The sequence below is a fragment of the Halichoeres trimaculatus genome, unplaced genomic scaffold (assembly GCF_033239565.1).
Source record: "Halichoeres trimaculatus isolate MK-OKI-2021-1 unplaced genomic scaffold, fHalTri1.1 fHalTri1_scaffold_1, whole genome shotgun sequence".
NCBI classification, from domain to species: Eukaryota; Metazoa; Chordata; class Actinopteri; order Labriformes; family Labridae; genus Halichoeres; species Halichoeres trimaculatus.
Window position 1 is genome coordinate 21,620,800 of NW_027437179.1, and position 25,402 is coordinate 21,646,201.

Consider the following 25,402-nt stretch of genomic DNA (forward strand, 5'->3'; position numbering starts at 1 on the left):
CAGAAGACACCACACACTTATCGATCTTTCAGCAGAGTATCCACTTCTCCACAATCAATACTCCAAAACAGGACTTCGGTGTAAACAAACATGACGGACCAATGGGAGAAAGAAATGATGGTTGTTTTCAGCCTCTCAAATTTTGGAAAAAAAAAGAAAGAAAGAAAGAAAGAAAGAAAGAAAAACAGTTAAGGAAAAAGTTGTGGAGACGGCAGGTATATGTGTTGTATGAATAACAATGCGAGTTGGTGGTTAATAGAGTCGTCACAAGTATTAAAATACATTTCTTACTTCCTCTTCGGCCAGTCATCTGAGTCAGCTATCGTCTTGATTGGATTTCTAGTTGCAAATATTAAACATGTTCATTATCAGGGGCCCTCCCAGCTGCTCCGACCAGAAACAAATCACACTTAACACGCCCCACACCACAGGAAAATCACACACAATGTCATTTGCAAGCACCCAACAGTTCGGCCTTTGCTGGCTTTGACCATAAGGTGGAGATCGGGACAAAAACCAGCCCCATTATCCTGTAGAGTGTACCTGCCTTCAGGGGCTGATGGGGAACGCTCTACCTGAAAGCGACACTGTTTGTCATGTCAAGCCGTGGAACTAGACACACAAAAACAGTACTTTTGTGCCTCTTTAGCCACACTAACAATGATCAATTCCCCTACAGGTAACCCCTCACAATCCACCTCGCTGCACTATATGAACCCCTACCAGCTGAACGCCTACGCCATGGCCCTGAAAGCTGTGGGGGAGATCATCCAGGACTACGACAGCGACAAGATGTTCCCTGCTTTGGGCTTTGGAGCCAAACTGCCCCCTGATGGACGTGTTTCACATGAGTTTCCCCTGGTAAGTCAACCTTTCCTTATTTCACATGAAGTTTATCTATAAAGCGAAATATTCAGTACATGACCTGGTATCAAGAAAACTGTATGTGACACCTGAAGAAACTGTGTGCATTGATTTCTTTTGACAAATTTACATTAACCAAGTCCACAAGTCCATGTTTGATAAGATAAGATGTGTTTATCCTCACCTCAGAATGGAAATATGGAAAATCCGTACTGTAATGGTATTGAGGGCATCTTGGAGGCATACCACCAGAGTCTGAAGACGGTGCAGCTGTACGGGCCAACTAACTTCGCTCCTGTGGTGAACCATGTAGCCAGGTGAGGGGAATGATGCTGTTAGTGGGTAGCTGGTTCACGGTTTGCTTCTATTAGTTATGCAAGATAATAGCAGTAAAACTGTGGTATTTGGAAATATGTTGATGCCTCTTTTATTTTTTTGTTCTTTTACCCTACAACAATAATCTGACACCAACCTCATTATGACAGAATAATCAGCAAAATATACAAAAGAAATACATTTATGCAAATACATGTTATCTTACGCTTTACTTATCACATTAAAGTTCCTGTCAAAATGATACAAACAGTAAACACAAACTGGATTTTACATGCCCACATCACATAAATTGTCTTATAAATATCAGAAATAAGGGAAATATCTGTTGTAATAAATAATAATGGACCTGAGGTTTTACAAATATTCTGAATTTTAATTTGCAATGTGCTTCCCAGCGGCGCAACGGTTAGCGCTGCAGCCTAGTTGGCGCGGCGGGCCTATCTCCGGCTTCTTCCCACAGTCCATAAAACATGCTCATCAGGTTAATTGGTCACTCTAAATTGTCTGTAGGTGTGCGTGTGTGCGTGTGTGTGTGTGTGTGTGTGTGTGTGTGTGTGTGTGTGTGTGTGTGTGTGTGTGTGTGTGTGTGTGTGTGTGTGTGTGTGTGAAAGCATGTCTGTGTATGTGTCAGTCCTGTGATTGAGTGGCGACCAGTCCAGGGTGTACCCCGCCTCTTGCTCTGAGACAGCTGGGAAAAGCTCCAGCCACCCACAACCCTGAGCAGTATGGAAAATGAATGAATGAATGAATGAATGAATGAATGAATGAATGAACAAATTAATGAATTTTCAGCAAAACATGTAAAAAGAAATGTAACTGTGATGATCTGACATGAAATTTGTGTCTCTGACATGTCCCTTCACCCTCCATCTTCCCTGTTTTCCTCACTTTTCATATGTGACGACAAATCTAAACAACCCTTCATCTGATTGCAGCGATTCACAGTCATAATTAAAAATGCCATTCAGATAAAAATTGAGTCACGCTTTTCAAACTTTGGCAGGTGCCCATACCTGCGAGAATCCACAACCAAAATTAATCTTTAGCATTTCAATGGGTGGGCTGGAGTAGGGAGAGATTTCATCAACAGGTGATGATGTGTGAATAACAGAACAGAGCAGCTTTGTTCAGAAACTGGAATATTTAGGCTGATTAATCAGCTGTGAAGCATTTTGATAAATGTTATCTGAGGTACAGCAATGACAAAAAGCATTTACATGGACTTTGTGCTGATGTGTATGCATGATTACACATGTATTACTAAGGATTTATCTTCCAATGTTTAGATAAATCCATCAATAAATCCTCCGGTCAGGTTTGCTCTGGTATTAAAGAGATTATTCATCATCCTGTTATTTCTCTCTGTATGCTTGTTTGTGTGTGCGTGTTTGTATGCAGGTATGCAGCTGCGGTTCAGGACGGCTCTCAGTACTTTGTGCTCCTCATCATCACAGACGGCGTCATTTCAGACATGGCTCAGACCAAGGAGGCCATTGTAAATGTAAGAGCAGAAAATATGCATACAAGGCTACAAGACTTAATACAGCATTTCCGTTTTGATTAAATTGGAAGGAGTCACTTCTGATGGTTACAACTTCCTGTGAGGAACCTACATTTTGTATTGTTTCTGGTGGCTACTGGGGATAAAGTGGAACGTCATGTTTCTCTCCTGATCTGAACAAGTGTGAGTAGTATTCTTCGGAGGAAAACATACTTTTTCAGCTGTTAGAAACTCCACTCACTGTGAGTCTTTGCCATGTCATAGCAGGTATGAAATATGTATCAGTTTTAATTTTATTCACTTGAAAAGGGTCAACAGCTTCTTGCCTCTGTCCAAATGTCATAAAACTAAGCCATATTTACTTTTTGCAATAGGTAGAGGCAAGCTGCGTGTTTACTCCCTCTTTGCAAACTATATCAAAAGCCAGCTTCACAGCTTTGAGTGTATTATCAGTCATTCCATCCAGGTCTCTGCTGATAGCAGATAGTTGTGTTGAGTAAAATGTCAAACTTCTGCTTCCCGAAATCGATTAACAGAGTTAAATGCCAGCAAGCATGAGAAAAGGCAACTATAGGTTGTCCTAGTGTACATTCACCCCTCGACAATGACCTTTTTAAAAAAATAAAATAAAAATTCAGATAAATATATTGTCTATTAGGAAAACTTTGTTGTATAACTATGCTTAGGATCTCAAGCAAAGAGAGAATATCAGATAACTTTGCAAATACATGGCATGATAGTTTGAAATATTACTCAACAATGTCTTGTTTGTTTGCGCAGGTGTTCGCTGATAAATACATAGCATTTTGACTGCTGACAAGAAATGTATTATCATTGGTTATGTCTTTGTCATGGCACCTGATGGTGAGTGAGTGGACCTTTTGCCTTCAAAGTTGATGTGCCAGAAGTAGGGAAAAAAATGGGCAAGCAACTTTGACAAAGATGAGATTTTGTTGTCTTGACAACTGGGTGAGAGCAAGCACAAAGAGCTGCTCTCGTCAAATGATCCAGGTCTGCAGAGGTCAGTTCTGACAAAAAGTTGTTGAGGAAAAAATAACTGGTGACCAGAAGCTCGCCTGTGTGGTTCAGTTCAACAGAGGAACTGCCAAAGCTGAAATTACTGAAAAAGTGAATGCAGGTTCTAACAACCACTAGACCAGATACCAGGTACCAACGCACACCCTTGGAGGTTTGGGTTTTTTACCTGATCTAAGATGAGGGAAGCCTTCATAATATTAGGCAGGCAATCACAATGCAATATAATGGCTGATCTTTGTTTATTCGCTTACTATTAATGGATCAACTAATTATGTTAGCACTAGTGATGATTTTTCTCAGACTATGGTTAAACTCTGACAAGCTTCAGCCTTCCCTTTCAAATAATTGTTTCACAGGAAAGTAAAGAGGAGCTGTCAGTTAGGCTTGGGAGAGGGTGCCTGTCCCTAAAAAAAACATTACATTGCAGAATTAACTTAAGAGAATGCTCTGACTTCAATGTGCAGTGTTCTCCTGTTCACGAGCAGCTGTAGTAGCTGTAGTCTCATCTCACACTCAGGTGAAAAACACAGTTGAGCTTATTTTTTCTAAGTTTATATTGAAGCAACCAATCGTGTTAACAAATGTCCCAAATATATTCATTTGGACACAACTATCCCCTTAACTCTTAGGAGTTTCAGTTGTGTAGAAACTCAGTTTACTGAAGAGATGAGAGAGAAAAAGTGGAGAAAAGACTGTGCAGTGACAAGATTTGTAGAAGAGGAATTATACCTGCTGAATCACAGGCGTTTATGTATGTAAAATGCATTACGTATGTATTTCTATCATAGTTTTTCTTTTACATATTCAAACAGTTTTTTTTCTTGTTGATTTATCCTAATAAGAAAGAGTTAAGGAACTAGCAATGAAAAATCCATGTTGTTGGTTTTCCTAAGAGAGACTGAACATTCCAGCACATAGGGATACTAACTTTTGTTCATGTAATATCTATTGTTTGTTGTTGTTTGTTTGCTGTGCAAGTGTAACTAGAAGGAGAAGAAGGAGATAATAAGAACAGGATCTGATGAAATTGAAATGGTACCCAACCCATTTGTCAATCTTACTGAAACAAAGTGTATCATTGAAACCACAATCTGATATATGTGATGCAGAAAGGATGGGAACTTGGCAATTCTACATTCTTGTTAATTGTGTGTTGGAAACTCTCAAGATCAATAAATAGGCTTCTGATTTAAAACTAATAAAGAACTACAGTCAGGTAGTTCAAAAAACAAGCTGGCTTTCGTTCCAAAAAATCTGCAGGTGCTTTAAATAAATCCACTTCTGTCCCAGAGATACTTATCTTTGGGACAGTAGTGGATTCATTCTCAATGAAAGTAAACCTGGAGTAACATTGTAGTGAACACATTTGTGGAACACCACATTTGAAAGATGAACCTGTCTCTGCAAAACAAATCATAACAATGTTCTGTATTCCTCTGAGCCTGTCTCAAACTCCTCCTAACTCCCTTTTTTCCCAGCTCTAGCTCTAGCAGGTAACATGCTTCCTTCCCTTCCTTTCCCTTTGGTCTCCTCCTCCTGCTCTTCTTCAGCCTGCACCAGGCACAGAACACCCAGCAGACTGGATTTAAAGGGAATTTGCGACTGTTAATCAAAACATTAGAACAGCCACACCTTCCTTTTAAGATCTTGCCTGCTGCTGTATCTCACTGCCTCCACTTTGTCCGACTGCTGATGCTCGCTGCTACCACTGCTGCTTTAATTTACTCTACATGGATCCCGTGCAAGAGAATGAACCTACTGCTGAGGTTATATAAGGTTTATTTGATCATTCCTAAGGTAGTGTCGAGAGAAAATGATAAAACAGGGTGAGGAAAAACCTGAATGTGCAGAACTCAGTATGTAGAGCGTGATCTGGATTGAGTTTGTAGGCTTTTGTGTTTCAGTCAATGTGGCTGAACAATCTTTGGAAAGTCTGTCCCCCGTGTCTGCAGAATTATAGACCCATGTGGTGTAACTGAATATGCTATAATACAGAAATCTACATGTCAATCACTCAGCTGCTTTGTTCACTGAATCTCTTTATGTGAGACGCTAACTCAGAATGACAAAGTTTGCTTCGGCCTCTTCTCCTCCAAAAGACCCAGTCTTCTTTTCCTTCATGTACTCTCACCAAAAGTAGTTTTTATGTTACAAGGAATTTGTTTTGGTCTGTAGGTGCATAGTTAAACAAACAAAAAACACACAAGTATCATAAGTAAAATAATATTAGGAATATAAAAACCTTAAGTGTTTGCATGCAAAAGTGTAAAGTAAAAAAAATAAATAAATAAATAAAACATACAAATCTACAGTAAGAGAAAATGAGATTAAAATATCAGAATCATAATCAGAATCTTTTTATTGTCCCGTGGAGGGAAATTAGTTTTGCAGCAGTGCACACAGAATGACTGTGACTGTTAAAGTGGGGATAGTGCATGACTGAGCAAAAGAACAATTGTGCATAAAAATAAATGAGGTGGTAAAGGAGATGTAGAAGTACACCACTATAGTCTTTGGCAGGTTGAATTCCCTCAGCTGATGCAGAAAGTACACCGCCGGGCTCCTAAAGTGCACCACCATATCCACTGTCTTTAGAGAGTTAAGCTTTGAGCTGTTCCAGCTGCACCAGGCCCCCAGATGGTCAATCTCCCACCTTTAGGCAGACTCGTCACCATCAGAGATGAGTCCAATGAGGGTGGTGTCGTCTGCAAACTTCAGGAGCTTGACGGACTGAGGACTGGAGGTGCAGCTGTTTGTGTACAGGGAGAAGAGCAGAGGAGAAAGGACACAGCCTTAGGGAGAACCACTGCTGATGTAGCAAGAGTCAAAGAGCTGTTTTCTCAGCTTCATGTGCTGCCTCCTGTCAGACAGGAAGTCTATAATCCACCTACAGGTGGAGTCAGGGACGCTAAGCTGGGAAGGCATGTCATTCAGAAGATCCAGGATGATAGTATTAAAGGTAGAGCTGAAGTTCATGAACAGGATCCTAGCGTAAGATCCTGAGTCCAGGCGCTAGAGGTTGTAGCAGAGGGCCATTGTCTGCATCATCTACAAACCTGTTAGTTCTGTAGGCGAACTGCATGGGGTCCAGGAGTGGGTCCATTTGTCATCAAATTTAGTCTAAAGCTAAACTCTCTGCTGCCTTTGTTTTCTTCTTTATGGTCTTCTTATTCTTACCCCTTTGTGCCTTTTGCTTCTTCTTTGCAATCTTTGGTTCAAAACTGTTTCTTTTTTTTGCACCCACGTCTTGATGTATACTGTACAAGAGTCCTACTATGTAGGACAGTACTCTTTATAAACAAGCCTCACAGCCTATTGCTCTAAAAACATTGGTCAGGGGGCTTATTCTGGCTGGGTTTATTTTTTAGTGGTACCATTCATCCCTCTGTATATCAAGATCTTGTCTTAACCATTGTTTCACTTTCTACGTGGTGAAAAGGTTTAGCATATTGACTGTTTGCTAAATCCTACTCATTCAGAGGCAGCTAGCTCTAGGGTGGCCAACCTGCGGCTCGGGAGCCAAATGTGGCTCTTTGCCTTTCAGCGTGCGACTCATCAATCCATTCTTAAAATCATATATTTATAGAGTTAGGTGTGCCGATCAATCTTAAAATTGATGAACTGATGCCAACACTGGGATCAGTGTTGATCAATGTTTGGGTGTACAGATTTATACTTAAGTTTCAATTTCTCTTCTCTAGTACAAATTTAAACACACTCTTTCGTTTATGTGTGAGAGAAAGTGCTTTTGTAAGGCCCCATGTGTGACGTGGCTCTCCATAGTACCACAGTAATTTTTGTAGCTCTTGGTCCCTGACTGGCTGGCCACCCCTGAGCTAGTTAAACAAGCCAATGCTTCATTAATTACCCAAAAGCTCTTTGTGACTTTCTTTTTAGTAGGGATGGGCAAGTACTGGTATGTTTTGCCGATACCAGCCTTATTTTAAGGTATCATCCTGGTGAAGGCTGCAGATACCAGCATCAATACTCAAGAAAAAAAACAAATATATATATATATATATATATATATATATATATATATATATATGTCGAGTTAGTCCTTCTCACCACTAGTTGGCGCTACAGTGCTGCAATTTGACACCATGGCACATGTGTGTCAGGTCCAGTTCACAAAATAAATGAACCAGGGAGAGTTAACAGTTAAACTATTTTATTTTGCACTTAAGTTTATTTAAGAAAAATACTAAAACTATGACAGTCGTTAGTTTAATTAGATTTTTCTTAGATGATATGTCACTGTTAAACTATAGGCATTTGTGTAAAAAAAAAAAAAAAAAAAAAAGGTTATTAGAAATGCAAGGCCTCTTCCAGTAGGATACACTTGTCTGCTAACTTTTTGAAGTTGGAAGCTTACTGGTGGTGGATGCAAACCTGAGAGTGTGACTAGTCCCTTTTTATCCAACCTACATACTGCTGAAATTAGCCACTGATGTGGCTTAAAAAAATGCCACCGCTTTTTAAGTTATGAAACTCATTTGGTTGGCATAAATGAAGTGCTTTGAAAAATCACAGAGAAAGAAAAAACACACAAATCTCCAAACGACACCTGCACACAGCTTCCACATGTGGACTATTCCAAACCTTGCAGGCTTTCAATGTCAAGTAACCAACTGTGAGCTATGTTAGGGTGATTGTTGTTCAGGTCAAGGTTTTTTAACAGCCTTTCTCCTTTCCACATATTTGCTCATTACTAACTGTGTTTTAGAGAAAAGAACTAAAAAAATGTTGTGTCTTTATCAGTAAAAGGGAGAGCAGGACTGTTAATTTTGAAATGTCCAACTGAGCTTTTCACGTGCTTTACAATATTGCCTGCTTTCAAAATGACCAAATACGGTACCTTAATTGGCAAAAACTATTAAATACAGGTTGTTATCCGCACCAAGATAAAAGCTTTGTTTGCTTTTGTTTCATTAATTAGCAGGATGTCTGAATTTAAGAGAAAAACTTGGCTTTAGAAGATAATGAGCATAGAATTCTTAAAGTTTTCTAAAGGTTGAAATGGAAAAACAATTTCATCGTACTATTACCGTATGTTGAAATGCTGAGTCAGCATTTAAACATTGTTCATCACACAGTTGTCATGGTGATATCTGCTTCAGTTCATCCGCAGGAAGTTAGAAATTTTTGGAGGTATCCAACATGAAAATTTTCTGTTGAAAAGGTTTGCACAAGGGAGCAAGGCTGCTAAAATTATGCCATTCATCCACGCAAAGGCTGTGTGGATGCAACAAACACAAACTAAGCAATGAAGGGACAGCAGCTGACCAAAGTGCTCAGACAGAGGCTGAAGCAAGGCTCAGAGGATGTGTGATATATATATATTTTCTCTCCTCATTTAAAGCTACTATAGAGTACCAGAGGGACAGTATAAGGTCTAAAAGAGCACATTGCCCATCCTTTAGATTAATACCAGATTCACCTCTGTATACATAATCAATAACACTGTGCATCAGTATTTTCAGAAACACACTTCCATCAATACATGTGTCCATGGCGATTGATTGAAGTGGAACATGTAGAGCGAGTTGTCGAAATGGCTGTTGATTGGCGCTTTGTTTTGTTGGCTCATTAGACTCGGATGTCGGCTGTCAATCAGCGTGACAGTAGGATGGTTTAAGTGGGGCATGGTGGACAGCCAAGATATTTATGGTAGCATTTAATGCTCTGATGTGTGTGCTCATCTCTGGCAACTAACACATGTATGCCTGTGAGTTTAAGTGTTTGTGTATGTGTATGTGTGTGTGTGTGTGTGTTTGTGTGTGGGTGGACAGGCACTGACAGGAGGTGTGTTGAGCACTGATAATCGTGCTGATGTGCTGAGGTGGTGTCGACAAGAAGTTCTGTTATCCCTGAAGCAAAAGAGGTTGCCTTATTTGCAGCAGAACACTTGTCTTGTGTTAAGGGTAAAAGTATTTTCTGTAAGTGCTTTGTGGAAATGCAAAAACTATCTCATCGGGCACAGGAGCAGATGCAGTGTAGAATCAGGTTTTGCGGTAATTTGTTAAAAAATTAACTCTCTGTGTAAGTGTAACTAACCAACAATACTGGATAAAAGTTGTTGTTTTCTTATCTTGAGGACCTGAAAAAAAAGTTTGCATCTTTATCTGGAGATTGTTATTTCAGCAAACTAGAGACCCATTAGTTTTCAGTCAGTCACAATGAGACCGGTTTCTTTTGGGGGACTCATACCAGTGAAGTAAGCCTGAATAAAGCATCTGTGTGTCTAATGATGAGCTGAAACCTCATGTTTTTTGAACAGATAGGCAGGTGCTATCCTGGGGATGTAATTGCCTAATTAATTACAGCGCAACTGAAACACAGCATTGAATATGAAGTCTTTGCTTGTTTTCATCATCCCCGGCTTACATCAGGATTAAAAAGGTCACAACTCAACAACAACAGAATTACTCAAACATTGGCATCGGTTCCCAGAGGCGTCGCCCCCTTGCCTAAAAACCACATCTTGTGAAAGCAGCATGTGAAAGAATGCAATTCAGTAGAAAAGGATCGAACCTTTTTTCCCATCAGAAAATAGACACTTTCAGAGTATGCACATTGAAAAATATTTTGGTTGCCATGTTTCTTTATGTTTTAATGCACAGGAATTTACAGTATGTTATGATAACTCTGGGGATCTTGTGTTATTCTTTTTTTTTATCCACCATTATCATAATAGGTCAGTTGTGTCAATGCTTAGTTTTTAAATAACTGTTTAAACAAATGCTGTTTCATCCTACAGTATTTTACAAGTTAAGGGGTTTAAAGAAATGTAGTGAAAATAAGGTGTAATCCTAATAATTTTCCATAGGAAATGTCACTTTGGAGTGATGAATCTATACCCTGTGAATCATCAATGTTCCTTTCTATTTGATCAAGCCTTTGTGCAGACTGCCAGTGTGGAGAGACCAACAGCAGTGTGATGGGACTGGAGCTGGGGCTTGGGAGTGGTTGGGTGGGTGTTCGTGGACGGCTGCTGTTCTGACAGATGTTAGCACCTCCTCCCCCTCCCTCCTCTCCCAGCTCACAGATACCACAATGCTACACATGCCATGACAGGCCTTGCCAAGATGTTCGCCAACAGTTACTGTTAACCAATGTTCAATTCTAACTAAAACCAGCCTCTTTCCTGTCGTACAGTTTGTTTCGTGGCTCAGCATTTCCCCCAGACCAAGCAGTCACATGGTGGTTCTGATTCATTTTTGAGAAAGCTGCTCATGTTCTGATATTGCTGGCTCAGTATCTTGGGGGATGCTGTTAGTGATGTCAATTTATTAATCTGCACTCCCTAGATTCATCCTCATCAGCACAATCTCAGCACATTTCCCAGTGACAACACAAATTGCCGTCAGGGGAGAAGAGGGAACAAGATGGCATAATTAAGGATTTGATCCACAGCTGTATGATATCTGGGATTTCTTTTATTGAAGTAACTTCCTTTTATTTGACCACATTTTTCTAACACACCATCTCTATCACTAGCTGGTTAGATACAGAGCACAAGTGCGGCTGTAAATTACATGGGAGAGCATGAAACCGCTCAAGTGTCTGATACACAGTAATGAGCCCTGGAGGTCAGTGGTGATGTGGACAAGCCTCTCGCCTTCAGTAAGTACAGATAAAAAATGTTGACAGATCATTAAAATATTTTGTACTTTGTCATTTTGATTTCTCTGCAGGGTGCCAAGCTTCCCATGTCCATCATCATAGTTGGAGTTGGTCAGGCCGAGTTTGATGGTACGATTACTCTAAGTTTTACGACAATCTCCTTTTTTTTTAAAAGTAGGAATCAACAAGGTGTAGCTGAACATAACATATATCAAAACTCAACACTTTTGAAACCTGTTTTTACACCCTCTACTTTAATGAAGTGTATTAAACAGAACAAAAAACAAGCCAATAAATTGCATTTTAATTCTGAAAATCCATGGTCTACTGCTGCTGCAGCCTGCGCTAACCTCTCTGGCAGTAATTCAAAAAATACCTAAGGGAAAAAGCTGTACGACTTAGCGGAGACAGGAAAGCGGAGGTGGATGGAGGCGTAATTGTAGAGAAATGGTTGAGGTTAATTGCTGGGCTTGCAGTGTTTAGTAAAGATGAATCTAAATTGCACAGATGGTGTAGTAAAGGACTTATTAGTTGATTAGACATATAGTAAGTATAGTCTCTGGCACTACAGCTCTGTAACCTTTCATCTTTACTGATGCAGAAGCAGAATAATGTGGTTATTAATATCATGTTTGAGGAATGAACTTTAGCACCAGTGGATCTCTGTCCTCAGAAAGCTGCTGCTCAGCTCCATCCTCACACTGTGTTGATATGAAAGTATGCATGTGTGTATTCATTTGTGCACTTGAACTTTTGTCCTCCCAGCAATGGTGGAGTTGGACGGTGATGACATCAGGATCTCATCTCGAGGGAAACTGGCAGAAAGAGACATTGTTCAGGTGACTGCACTTTACAACATGACAGAAACTTCTGTTGTTCTGCTGGCCAGAAACTGACACTACTTCAGAGGTTCAATGAAGAACACAGACGTCTAAATTTTCAAGATAACAGCAATTTGTACTATCTTTTATGGGAGAGTGTGGTCCTTCTCAGGCTAGTGTGTCCAGAGATTTCAGTGCTCTGTCACATTAGGATTTACAATGCACATCGTACACAAAAATGTTTCTCCATCGTGCTGGTCCATTGAAATGCATGTTTCTGACTGAACACCATCTGTTGGCGCTAGCATCACTAACACATTTGGACATCTGTGAATCCCCCCAAAGACAAGCTTGCTGTCAGCCTAAGACACCATATGTGTCTTTAAACAGGACTATCAAGGAGTGTTAACAGAACATTTAGAAGTTTTTGTCTCTGTAGTCCAATCTGGAATAACAGAATGGTGGGATGAAAGGATGTAAACATTTTTCTAAAGGGTTCAGTAGGGCAATCCTATATTCAACATACAGTATGAACAGATTTTGTTCTCTCAATAACCTGCTGCACACACATTGTTTCAATACAGTCTTGAGTGCTGTGAGATTAAATAAGTGAAAAGTTATGTTGCTAAGGTTTCAACTGTGAAATCATGTAAAAATGTTTAAACCTGAAATATTATAATGGCCAGCATGGGTGGCTTTAAAATAGAGGGAGGGGGGGGATAAAAGAAAGAAAGGTGGACATTCCTCAGTAGTTTTAGGTAGAAAAAATTTGCTTTGATTTGTGGGGAATGGTAAGATGTAGTAAACTGTCGTCCAGTTTAGAGTATAGTTGAAAAATGTGCGTTAAGTTAAAAGAGTATTTGTTTACACTTTCTTAGGAGGTCAGTTGTCATCATTATTGCACATGCATGGTCTGAGTAAGTTCTGTTTTGGCTTGCAGTGATAGAGTGAATTTGAATAAGAATATATTGATGAAACACATATTTGTGCTTTAAATGTTTGTATGCATGGTTTAAGCATATGTTTGTGCATATTCATTGTTGGTGAATGATGCCCAATGATCTTAACTTCTGCAATGTTGTTGTTGTTTGTTAGTCTGGAACCTATGATTTTTTTTTCATAGTGGGTGTTCCGTAATGACTTTAAAGATACCTGTATTTCTACCAAAACATGTACCAAAACAGGAAGAGGCTTGATCTTGTTTGTGTGCAGCTGCAAGCAGTCTATTTTTTAGGTATGGATACCTTTGATTGACATGTTACTAACACAGAGACTTAACATAGACAGAGACAGCCCTTCAAAAGTTTAGGAGCTGACCCAAGAGGGTTATGTATGAATGCAGAGGGTGACATCTAAGTGGTATCTGTACTTCTTATGATACATAGGTATATTTAACTTTGTTTAATTCTTTCCTTGGAAAGAAACAAGCTCACAGGTTTACAGACATATTAGCATCCTGATGCTTGCAGGCTCTACCAAATGTTTCCAAACATGGAGGATTAAACATGAGCCCCCATTCACCTCTCTGCACACAATCTCAGCTTCAGCGTTTTAATGATATCGTGGAAGTCTATTTTCAGGTCCTATGCAAATGATTTCCTCCTGTTTCTCCCATAATGATAGTTTTAATCAATCTCTTCTCTTCTTTCTCAGTTTGTTCCCTTCAGAGATTATATGGACCGGACAGGCAACCATGTGCTAAGCATGGCTCGGCTTGCCAAAGACGTGCTAGCAGAGATTCCTGACCAGTTTATCTCCTACATGAAGAGCAGAGGGATCAAACCTAACCCGGCACCACCTCCCTACACACCAACCGGACACACACACCACCACACACAGATCTGAAGCCCTCATCTCAGCTTTTACTGAGGACTGAGCATGCAGCAGCCAATCAGAGTCCAGTATGAACTCTCTGCCTCCTGTTTTATGATGCAAACAGGAGCTCATGCTCTGGGAAATGGGTGTTGGTATCACAACGCATCATCTCAGTGATTTTTGGAGCATCGTTTCTGTTTCTTTCTGTTATATATTTATTTGGCTGAGCTTTCCAGGACTCATAAGTAAAAGCCTTTATTTTAACACTGAGGCAATGACTGTTTCACGTCTGGATTGACAGCAGGTTCTTTTGAAAAGGTCATGTTGTGGTTAAAACTTGTGCCTGTCTGTGGTTGTTTCTGTAAATGTATGAGGACGTGAACTTTGACTCAAGCCTTGCTGACCAGTCATAGGCGTGGCCCAACGCAGTGATACTTTTAGGCACCTTTTCCCTCCAATAAATAAATTTTTATATTTTGGAACTATCTAAATATCTGCTTATGCTTCAGTTATGATGGAGGAAATTTACAGGTGCACAATTAGTTATGTTCGATCTAAATCAGGCTTTTCATACCATGAGGAGTCTCTTCTTCTCTTTATTATGTGAATGTTTCTTAGAGCATGTATACGCGAATGAGAGTTTATTCCCTAACCCTATCATATATATGTATGAATATACTCTGGAATGTTATTCAGAGTGGCATGGGCATTTGATAGATATGCTACAAACCATCAGTTTGAAATGGCCTCCAATTATTTTTAAGTGTTTGCAAATATAAAAAAACAAGAAAATCTTTCTCTGTAAAGACAACATTATAAAATGTTACCAGATTTAACCTCTATGATTGCTGCTATTTAATGTTTCAGAGGAAGGTCCCCACTTTGTATAAGTTTAGAGACATATGAAAAAAAAAACACTTCTTCAGTATGTTTGTTGATACAAGTGGGTGTCCAGAGTACCCATTTTATTTGTAATAAGCCAACCTAATTCTTTGTTTGTGGTCCACCTTTTTCTGATAACACTCAGACAGTCTGAATCTGGTTGCGTTGTGATGTCATAGGGCAAGTCAAATTAGCTATACCTTTCTTATAAGGTAGATATTTACATTGGGTAGGCTTTCATACACATCTAACTCTACATAAAGTTATAACACAATTGTTAAATGACACAAAAGTTAATAACTGACCATACAGAAACGTCTTGTTGCATTTTTATTTGATGCTCTCCTTTAACAAGTGTCCTGCATCTACGTCTAACTCCGGTCCAGCTGGACTGTGCAGTCTCCTGCAGCCATGACTTTGGGAATGCTTGCAATTTACTATTGAGGCGCAATGCTCTACATGAAATAGATAAATAATATTAGTAAATGACTTGTCACAAATTCCCTTGTGTAAACTATAATCTGTGCATTCAACCATTATTTTTACCTGTTGTGCAGTGATATACGAGACAAGGTTAATGGGTTAATGCTACTCTACCCCCCTTGCTTAAAAAAGTAGAGTACAGAAGAAGAAGGAAGTGAATCACAGTCATAAAATGGGACAATTCGTTGTAGTTACTATCGCTGCACTTCCGTGAAGTATTTGCAAACTTGAGTAAAGTTAGATTTAAAAAGCAAACAAATCTTTAAGCTAAAGTAGATAACAACTCGTGCTAAACATAACAACCCCAGAAATATGGAGAGTAGTTCATGAGGGAACCAGTAGTTTTGTATGACCAGTATGATAAGACATTTGTGTTTCTGTTATGTTAAATTTATGTTTGCCAAATATACCAAAATGTATTGTTGCCTATTGCCAACACTGCGACTTCAGCTTTCTTATAAATTTTCTGCAGGTCCCAAATGCCTGCTGAACCAGCACCACTGCCATTGGTGCCAGTGGTAGTGGCTCCAATTCATTACCATTACAATGACTGTTCAGGTGACTTATTCATTGCATCAAAACTCAAGACTTTTTCCTCCTCTGAAAATACTTGTGGCACTTTTTCTGAGTGCAGTTTAGTTGTCCTCCTCCAAAACAGCAAAAACAAACAAACAAAAAAAAAATCATAGAAATGATGCCATTTAAACTTTCTGTGACTGCACTTGATCTTTTTCTGTGTGCTAAATAGATCCACTTTCTGTTTGAAGGCTTGTTTTCTGTAAACATAAAAGCAATCGCTGAATTTTTTTTACTGGATAAATTTGTTGTCTGTATCGTAAATCATTACAAAATGTGTTCATTGCTGGCAACACGTTATAGTTATAGAATTAATCGCTAATTTATGTGATGAAAAGCCCAAAACACACCTTTTCAAGAAAGCAATGTTAATGAGAGAACAATATTTTTTCTGAAGTTGAGCCACTGTGCGAGGATGTAGTGTCATGCTTTGTCATCACCACAAACACACAGTCAGACAGTCTGTGAAAGAAGTAGTTGAAAAATGTGGAAACTCTGGTTTGGTTATTACTTGAGGGTCATAGAGATCAGTTAAGGACAATGTGTTTTTTACCCTTGGGCCCAATAGCATTTAAAAAAAACTATCCATACATAAACACTGATATTGCAATTCATGTCTAATTGAAACCATAAGGACAAAGGCCATGAGCCTGAGCAGTTATTAAAACCCTATTAGTGACTTTTTCAGTTTGATCCCAGCCACTGTTTCTCACTGGAGATGTTCAATTTACACAGCCTTTACAGCAGTCCTATAGGTCTCTGATGAGTGAAACTTAACAAGTGTCGCTAGGGATTAGGAATGCCATTTGTGCTTTGCATTAGAATTAATTTCCTGACAATAACTAACAAGCTATCTGTTCCACGCGGCAAAGATGGATCCTGTAGTGCTGGCGTTTATTTGGCTTTTTACCATCTATGAGTTTAGTGGGAAGAAACAAGACAAACTTGCAAATGCATTACTGTTGCATCTGCAACAGAGCCTGTCACTTGAGATTACAAAAAATTTTTTGTTACAATCTAATACAGAAATTAAAGACACAACATCAATTTAGGGATGATGGGATCAGTGGCACACAGGCCTAACCTCAAAGAGATGACGTATTTTAATACGATTACACAGGATTATAAAACACAACTCCTTGTTTCTGCCTGCCACCCTGCCTTCATGCCTGCCACCCCTGCTCATGATGTAAAACAATGTGTCATTGTGGGCTGGGCGATATGAGAAAAAAATCCTATCACAATCATTTTTTTCAACAAATATTGGAGGACAACATAATATTGTGTAGGTGAATAGATGCTGGAAACAGGAGACACAGATATGGAGTGCAGATCCTGAGGTTGAGAGTTTTACCCAGATTAGCTGTGGAGCCAATAGACTGGAAATGTCCAACAGGTTATTTTTGACGGATTGCTGAGAGTTTTGTATTTGTTGCTTTTTTTTCCCCATTATATCTTCGATCATTCGACAGCTACCCCAACATCAGTTACAAGCATTGAAAATTAGCACATACGATTGGTCAGTCTTGGATGGCTTCTTTTTGTTTTATTTATTCAGGTCATAAAGAGGCTTCATGTGAATTTCAATCTGTCTCATAACCAGCTAAAAAAAGAAAATCTTCACTGAGGCTTTTATCAAAACTGTACTGCCATTACCGACTATCAGTGGGTTTCAGGTTAGCATCACAGTGGCTTGTTCCAACTCACCAAAGGATTCAGCATGTTTATGCATTATCCAAATCTAAGAGCTACTGTTTTCCATTCATGAAACTTTTACACCACAGTAAAAACACTGTTTTAGTTGTAAATATTGGCTTCATTAACTACCATGACCTTCTTGCTCATCGTTCCAACAAAAAATGCTCTGATAAATATATCAGGCATAAATAGTTGTTGAAATCACAAAAGGATACATGCAGAATTACTTTAAGCTGCAATGGTTCTCTTCAAATGTCAAATGTAGCAAACTTATGGCCTTAAAAATGTGAAAGGCATTCACTCCATCTCATGAAGTCCTGGGTTGAAAGGCAGATAAATATGGCAAATGGCTGGAGAAGAGAAACTAAGTTAACAGAGGTCAAAAGGGCATAAAGGAATTGGCCGTAAATCTTTGTGTAGTGGGATTAATAAATTAGAACTATAGGAGTGTGAACAGCTGGTTTGAATTTAGTACCCAAAGGCACTTTATTTATCAGGAGTGCTCATAGTATATGTTTGATATATTTTTGGAAATACAACTGTACTGAAAATGTATTTATTTTTGGAGTTTGTATTACAAGCCATCACTCCTGTTGTCAGTGTGACAACAGGAAATTCATCTCCTAAATGTATCTGGGTGATGGATGAACTGCATGTTTACATGAGGTACAGTGAAAAGTACTTTACACACAGTGCCGTCATCTGTATTATAGGAACCAGCCTGACCAGATTACATGCATGTCAGTGCCGAACACGGCAGTGTGCTCTGTGGACTGTTTGCTATTTCCTCTCTCTGTGCCTGGTTCAAACTTTTCTTGTCTCAGACGTGGTTACAAACTGTAGCTAATTAGCAACTGTAACAGGTTACATTTTTTGAAAACCCTTGTTTTTTTCCATTTGCAAAATTTCTCTTTGTAGTTTATATCTGAGGTTTTCTGATTTGCATGATTCCCTATTTTCCTTTGAATGGGTTTTTATTGTACATGATTATTGTCATATGGTGGGTTGTGAAATGCTTTGTATTGGATTGCCTTAACAAAAAATTCATTAAAAAAAGACTACTTTCATAAAAGTTCTTGGAGAATACTTTTTTAAACGAGTCATAGGCTTACTAGAAATCTAAGAGTTGGAGTTTTAATCTAAAATCTCGTCATGCTGCCGGTAACTGATGATCGGAGAGAGGTCTAAGGCCAACATCTTGAGGAAAACTACTCATAAACATTCATCGTGCTCCATAGCTTTTATGGTGATATTACAGGGTGTGAGATGTTTTTCTTTTAGAGATAAATATGTTGATTTAGGCTCCACCAGAATTAAGAAAAAAATGAAAAAGCAGGCAGTGAACAAGTAAATATTATTACTATCAGTTAAAAAGATTCCCTCTAAACATCTCTTGAAAAAGTTTGTTTTGCCTGCCATGATTAGTTTTTATTACTCACAAAGTTCCATTCAGACTGCAGAAAAATGTTTATGTCTCTGCATTTCTGATTAGATCTGAGAGAGTTTTCAACAGATGACAAAATTTTATTGTTTCCATTTACTTAACTTAACAAAGAAGATCCATGACACTTAAACTGCCTTTTTGAAAAAAGATACATGGATATTTATCAGCCAGCAATGTCAGAAGATCAACAGAGTTAGTGTTTCCACAGAGTAGACTGTCTACGAACACAACAATATCCTAACCTAAAAATATTAACTTCCTCAGAACCAGCCTGGTTGGGATCAGTTTTTCAATTTGGAAAGAGGCACCTTCTTTATTACTTGTGTAGACAGAAGAGATAGAAAGTGATAAAGTGAGATGATATAGCAAAGTGAGAGAGAAGCATTTCAGTTTTCAAAAACTTTTTACAAAAGGCTGATAAAGGCAGTGCATCTCCATCATTTGTTTTTTTTAATAAATACATTAAATTAATAATAATAATAATAAAAAAAGGAGTATTTCCACACAGGCCATCATGATAAGAGCAAACTGCTAAAACAGAGGGCGAACATGTATTTTGATTGAAAGTTCAACCCCGTGTTACACCTGTCATTATGAAGAAGATGGGCTGATACTTGTATTGCTGGCAGTCATCAGAGGGAGCTCTAAAAGTTATGGCTTTTCTATGTTTTCTATGGTAAAGCTGTGGCAGTCCATGTTACTGTACAGGCTGGTTTTTTCACTTTGTATTGGAAGTGTTGATCTTGAAATCTAAAGGAAAATGAGGTACAATGCAAATGGCTCACTCAGCCAAAGCCAATGGCTCTACTGAAGTTTTTGTCCCCAGATTCAATAGATGAATGTGTAATATGTTTCAACTTCTTAATAACAATAAAAAAGTTAGACATAGTTGGACCTGCAACCACACATAAAAAAAGAAATCAATATGTTAATGCTTTCTGCTTGTCGTCACATATTTGGATGTAATCCATGACAAAAAATGCAGAACTGGTAGAAAGCTGGTTTCATATGGAGTCCTCCTCAGCATGACAAGAAACTTACAAGTGTCTGCAATTCTTGAATGAAACTTTGTCCTGCTTAAATTATTTTGTTCGCATCATGTCCTTTGTCAATTTTGTGTCTCAGCAGTCTAGGCGGTGTCGGCAGAAGTGACAGCTGTCATAATATGGAATCAGATCATCATGTTGTAAAAAATAACATACAGTGCAATCATCTTAACTTTATACCTCAGATATCCAGTTATTTTATTTCCAGAGTCTGTGGTAATGAAGGCTTTCCTGAGTACTTATCAAAAATGATGTATTGCATTTGTATTTTTTTTTAGTATGAGGTGGGGAGAAATGACAAGAAAGGAACAATTTGGATGGACTTTTTCTTCTGTCATTAACAGTGGGTTTTTTTTTTATTATTATTCATTTATTTAATTTTCTTTTTGGGGGATAAACTGATAAATGAAACACATATTTGATACATGAAGAAATCAGTTTACAGCTCACGCTGCCCTTTTATAAGCAATGTATTTATAGATTGGTAGAAGAGAGAAAAGTCAGAACAAAAAAAAGAAAAAAAAGAAACATTCTTGGTGATAAATCGATCTAAATATTTCTCTATGAACTTTCACTTGTCTAAAATACTCTGCACTCATATCATGATCTAATAATTCACCAATAATGCACCAGGCTTCCCTACATCATGAAACGTGTGCACAAACTCAAACTTGGATTTTAGCGTACCACAAGCCCACATTCAGATTGATAAATGCTGATGAGCCCACATCCATTTTTTTAGTCATAAGCATGTTGGATAAGTGAGGGCTAGTGAGTTTTGAAAGATTGTACGTTTAACTATCTGTTTATCCTACTGGTAAAATAATCACAACACTTGGAATGCAAATACTTTTTTTTTCTCATATTTGCAGGCAGGATATCGAAGGACATCATGCCAATGAAGATGATCACAGAAACAAGCCTCTCAAACTGTATGCCACATCTACTTGAGCTCCGAAAGTTTCCTTTTCTGGTCATTCTCTGTTATCTAAAACACAGAGGGTACCAAACAACACTTGCTCTTTGGCACAGGATAGCAGGCTGGTCTTTTCACACACACGCCCTGTAGCAGCTCTGTGGTTGTCCTCAGGATGCTGTTGTGTCTCCTGCAAATGATTTGATAATGGCAGAAGCAGCTGGGATGCAAAAAATTATCCCCCTGCTGCCAAAAAATAGCAGTTATATGACTTGGCAGTTGTCGGACTCATCAAATGAGTGAATAGCATCACAGATGTTCAGCTGAATTAAACCCCGAGCACCTTAATTAACATGTACGCTCAGCAGCCAAAATCTACGGACCTCACTCAAAAAATAACGATTTACAAATTGCTCAAGTAACAAATGGACACATTTTTATTTTTCATTATTTGAATGACTATCAAATATGCTGGGTAGACTTCTTACCAAGTTTCATTTTCAGCACTACATCAAATGATGAGGTGAGAATTAATTGAATGATTTTTGGAACCTTTATTATTTTAGGCTTTAGATCGGTCGTAGGTTGTTGATTACAAGTGTTTTAATGTTTTATTAACATGTTAACATTTGCAAAGTAAAGCTAAGGTCTGTAACATTTTTATCAAATCTAAAGATTTGTAAAACCGAGCATGATGCGGGTACAAATTTATTAGGAGGTTAGAGGAAGAGGACAAGGCAGAGGTGTGCCTGGAGGTCTGCCTAGATCAGGGCTGGCCAACCTGCGGCTCGCGAGCCACACACGGCTCTTTGCCTTTTGGTGTGCGGCTCTTTGGTCCATTTATTATTGTTATGAGTAGTGGTGTGCCAATCAATCTAAATTATTGATATATTGATGTTGTGATCAGTATTGACCAATACTTGGGTGATGAGAGTGATACTTAAGTTTCAGTTTCTTTACTCGACTTGCACATGTGCTCATAGCTATCTAGATAGATAGATGGATGAAACTTTGTCTCTTCTGCAGTAAAAACGGAAACTTGTCTTAGACACGGCTCCAAGCACGCTTACAAACGCAATTAACGTCACTTCAAGATCTGGAAGTGTATTGATTTTCATCTTATGTCCATTTATGTGAGAGAGGAAGTGTGTTTTTGATGTGGCTCTTTGTTGTACCACGGTAATTTTTGTGGCTCTTAGTCTGTGACTGGTGGGCCACCCCTGGCCTAGATGAAAGAGAAGAGTAGATAAAAGAGAGGAGGGGGAGGAGGAGAAGGGGCTAGCCACCTTTAAAAAAAGTTGAAGGGGAGTGAGTGATGTATGTTTGAATATTAATAAAAGTATTTATTTATACTCTTATCTGTTCTGGGTTATATCATATGTTAATAATACGAGTAATGCTGCAAAGCAGACAATCCAAATGATACACTTTGTTAAATTTCATCATGGAACCTTAAAAATGTACAGATATCTTGTTTTTTTAATGAAAAGGGTTAGGGTAAGGAATTGGGGTTAGGGGGTTAGGGATATGGTAAAGGTTGAGGGTTAGGATTAGGGTGAGGGTTGTGAATTATACAAGAGATGAACTGTAGAGACATGCTCACGGACCATGAGAGAAGATGCAGAGGCCAAGACCCTGGAAAATGCTGAGGAATTATTTTTAGGCAGACAGCCCCAGAAGGAATTTACTGTACTTAATGAATCCAGGGAGCCTCGAGATGACTATTTGGAGTACAGTTATGCTGCCTATGGATATTTCATCTATTCCAGCATGAGTCTTTGGGCCAGGGAAACCAGACTGGCATCTCTAGTTGCCAACAAAGCATGTGAGCTGAGCCGTCAAATTTTGAAAAAAGCACAGAGCTTTTTTTTTTTTCCCCCCAAGGATGGGAAGGCGGAGCAGAATGCTGTCCCACTCCAGTTTTGCTCCATTACCACTCAAATCACAGTACTGAATCATGCACAAACCTAGTCCAGAATCAGATCACAACATTTTTTTGGAGTGAGCATGGAGCAATCTTGGTTGAGCGCTGAGTGGTAATAGTGGCATGGTGGGACTTTGAGCAGGGAGCAATGAGGGTGGACACCTCTGGGAGCGAGGAGCAGAAATTTTTGCTGCTCCACTCCACTCACCATGCTGTGGTTGGCAATATAGTACCTTAAAGTACCCAGATATCTGCCTATCTAGTCATTAGATCATGTAACTCAGTGTCAAAAACTTAGAGGTAGGGCCTGCTGGTTACTTGTTAGTAAACAACATTTAAATCAGGCTCCTTCTTGGCTCAGTGCCAGCGGCAGCGCATACCTACTGCATCCGACTGTGACTATGTGAACACACTCACTAGCCAACCACCTGTAGTGTTGCGTTTTCACATGGGAGAGACTCTGCTCTGATTAGCTTCCACTCACGATCATTAACACACTAGGTCACTTGAGCACTGGGCGCTCTGTGATTGGCTGATGTAACGAAGCTTACTATCCGCCCAGAAACGTGCGCGATACACAACCAAAACATCAACAAACTGACACACATGTATAGAGGCCCTTATGTGACGAATGAGCAGGATTATTCCTGTAGAAGTTGAAATTTAATTATTTTTAGGAAAATCCTGCAGACCCCACCGTTGAGGATTAAAAACACATTCTTACAGCTTTAAGGTTTGGCATGCTTATGCAGGCATTTTCAACTATTTCTGTGTTGACATGTAGACAGCAGTGTTCAAAAACATCTGGGGCATTGACAAAATTTTTGAAAATGGAGGTGAGAAAAAGTCAGTTCTAAAAATATCTGTATGCATGCTGATGCAGTCAAGTCAGCCCCGCCTCTAAGTATGTAAAACTTGAAACATTTCAGAAATACAGTGCAGTATTTGATAGCACTTAATAAAGACTTGATAGAAATGTATTTATACTGAACATGGTGTTTACAGGTAAATTTTAATTTGTGTGTGCCCACCTTAACATTGAAATTGTTTGTGAAGCTTGGAAAAGGAATAGTGCATCTTGAACGGGTAGTTGTGTAAAATAGAATCCCACACTGAGACAGACCCAGACATGAAGCAGAAAACCGTTCTATTCACAGAGACAGATCAAAACGTTTCTGCTGGCTTCAAGGCCTATTGACTTCAGCCTCTGGATATGAAACAAAAAATACAATCATCTGAGGTCAGGCTTCTTTGCAGGCAGTGGGAAAAACTTCTGTCTACAGGATATTAAGTATGGAGTTTGAAGGGTTGTGCAGCTGCTCTCCTCATAAGAAGAGAAGCCAGCTGAGGTGATTCAGAAACCCAGAAAATATGTGCTACCTTTGAAGGAGCTTAGTCTGACCTACTTTGAGGAGTTTGGTTGGACTGAGTTGTACTTAGTGAAAGTTTTTGATATCACTTGTGACAGACTGCTAAAACAAATCAAACAGGTAGCATTCAACGGATGATCTGGTGACCTTTGTCTCACTAAATAATGGCATACACAACAACTCTGAACAAACAAATAACCTGCATCTTCGTATTTATTATACAGAAACTGAGCTCATAATGAAAAACCACATATGAGCCAATAAAAAAATAGGCTAATTAACACTTATGACCTAAATAGTATTTCATCTGCAATTAAACCAAGCTGACTCGTAAGGAAAAAGGTTTTGAGCCACAATACTCAAAGGTCAGTTGCACCCCAGACAAAAAGGGCAGGAGTGGAAAAGTGGAAAATTGAACATCATAAACAACAAAATACTTGTGAGGAATCACACAAGGGGTTCACAATATCTGTAGGTATTCATCTGAACAACTGATGCAAAAAAAAATCTTTCAAGTCTTTATGTTCTCAATTTATTACAAATTTAATTTGTGATCTCACAACCACCTCATATATTTTGGTGCGTAGGACCTTCATGTTCATAATTAAACTTTGTGATTTCAGCGTCTATATGTGCAGATTTTAAACTCATTAGCTCCAATGAACCAAAGAAGATCGTAGTCACTTCCCTAATTGGTGAACAGCCCCCTATACTTAAGTCAATAGTTTCCCATCCAATTAAATATACAGCGGGGTATAAAGAAGAGCTGAAGAAGGATCAGTGATGATTGGAGGATAATTAGTTGAAGCAGCAGCAAGCAACTGAAGTGACAAGACTAAGTATAATCCTTCCGATTTATTTAATGTGTACTTGGAAGTTCACATCTATGCCTGCAGATAACGAACACACCAGTTTAAACAATCACGGATGCATCATTGCTGAAATGTAGCATTGAGGTCAATCAAAGGCCAGTATGTGCTCAATAATTTATAAATGCACTGCACCATGAATTTTGAACATACAGAGACATCTTTAGATATAATGTATTAATGCTGCATGTAA

General features: G+C 38.8%; 1 protein-coding gene across 2 annotated transcripts in view; it reads left to right on the top strand.

The window, feature by feature from the left end:
• Positions 1-18,696, top strand: part of cpne5b (copine Vb) — a 148,932-nt gene extending 130,236 nt beyond the window's left edge. For both annotated transcript variants that reach the window (XM_074670096.1, XM_074670105.1), the window contains 6 exons: positions 680-861; positions 1,054-1,181; positions 2,599-2,701; positions 11,437-11,494; positions 12,131-12,204; positions 13,840-18,696. In XM_074670096.1, the coding sequence (XP_074526197.1) occupies positions 680-861; positions 1,054-1,181; positions 2,599-2,701; positions 11,437-11,494; positions 12,131-12,204; positions 13,840-14,031 (737 nt within the window). In that variant the 3' untranslated portion in view covers positions 14,032-18,696. The remainder of the gene's footprint in view (positions 1-679; positions 862-1,053; positions 1,182-2,598; positions 2,702-11,436; positions 11,495-12,130; positions 12,205-13,839) is intronic.
• Positions 18,697-25,402: the final 6,706 nt, after the last annotated feature.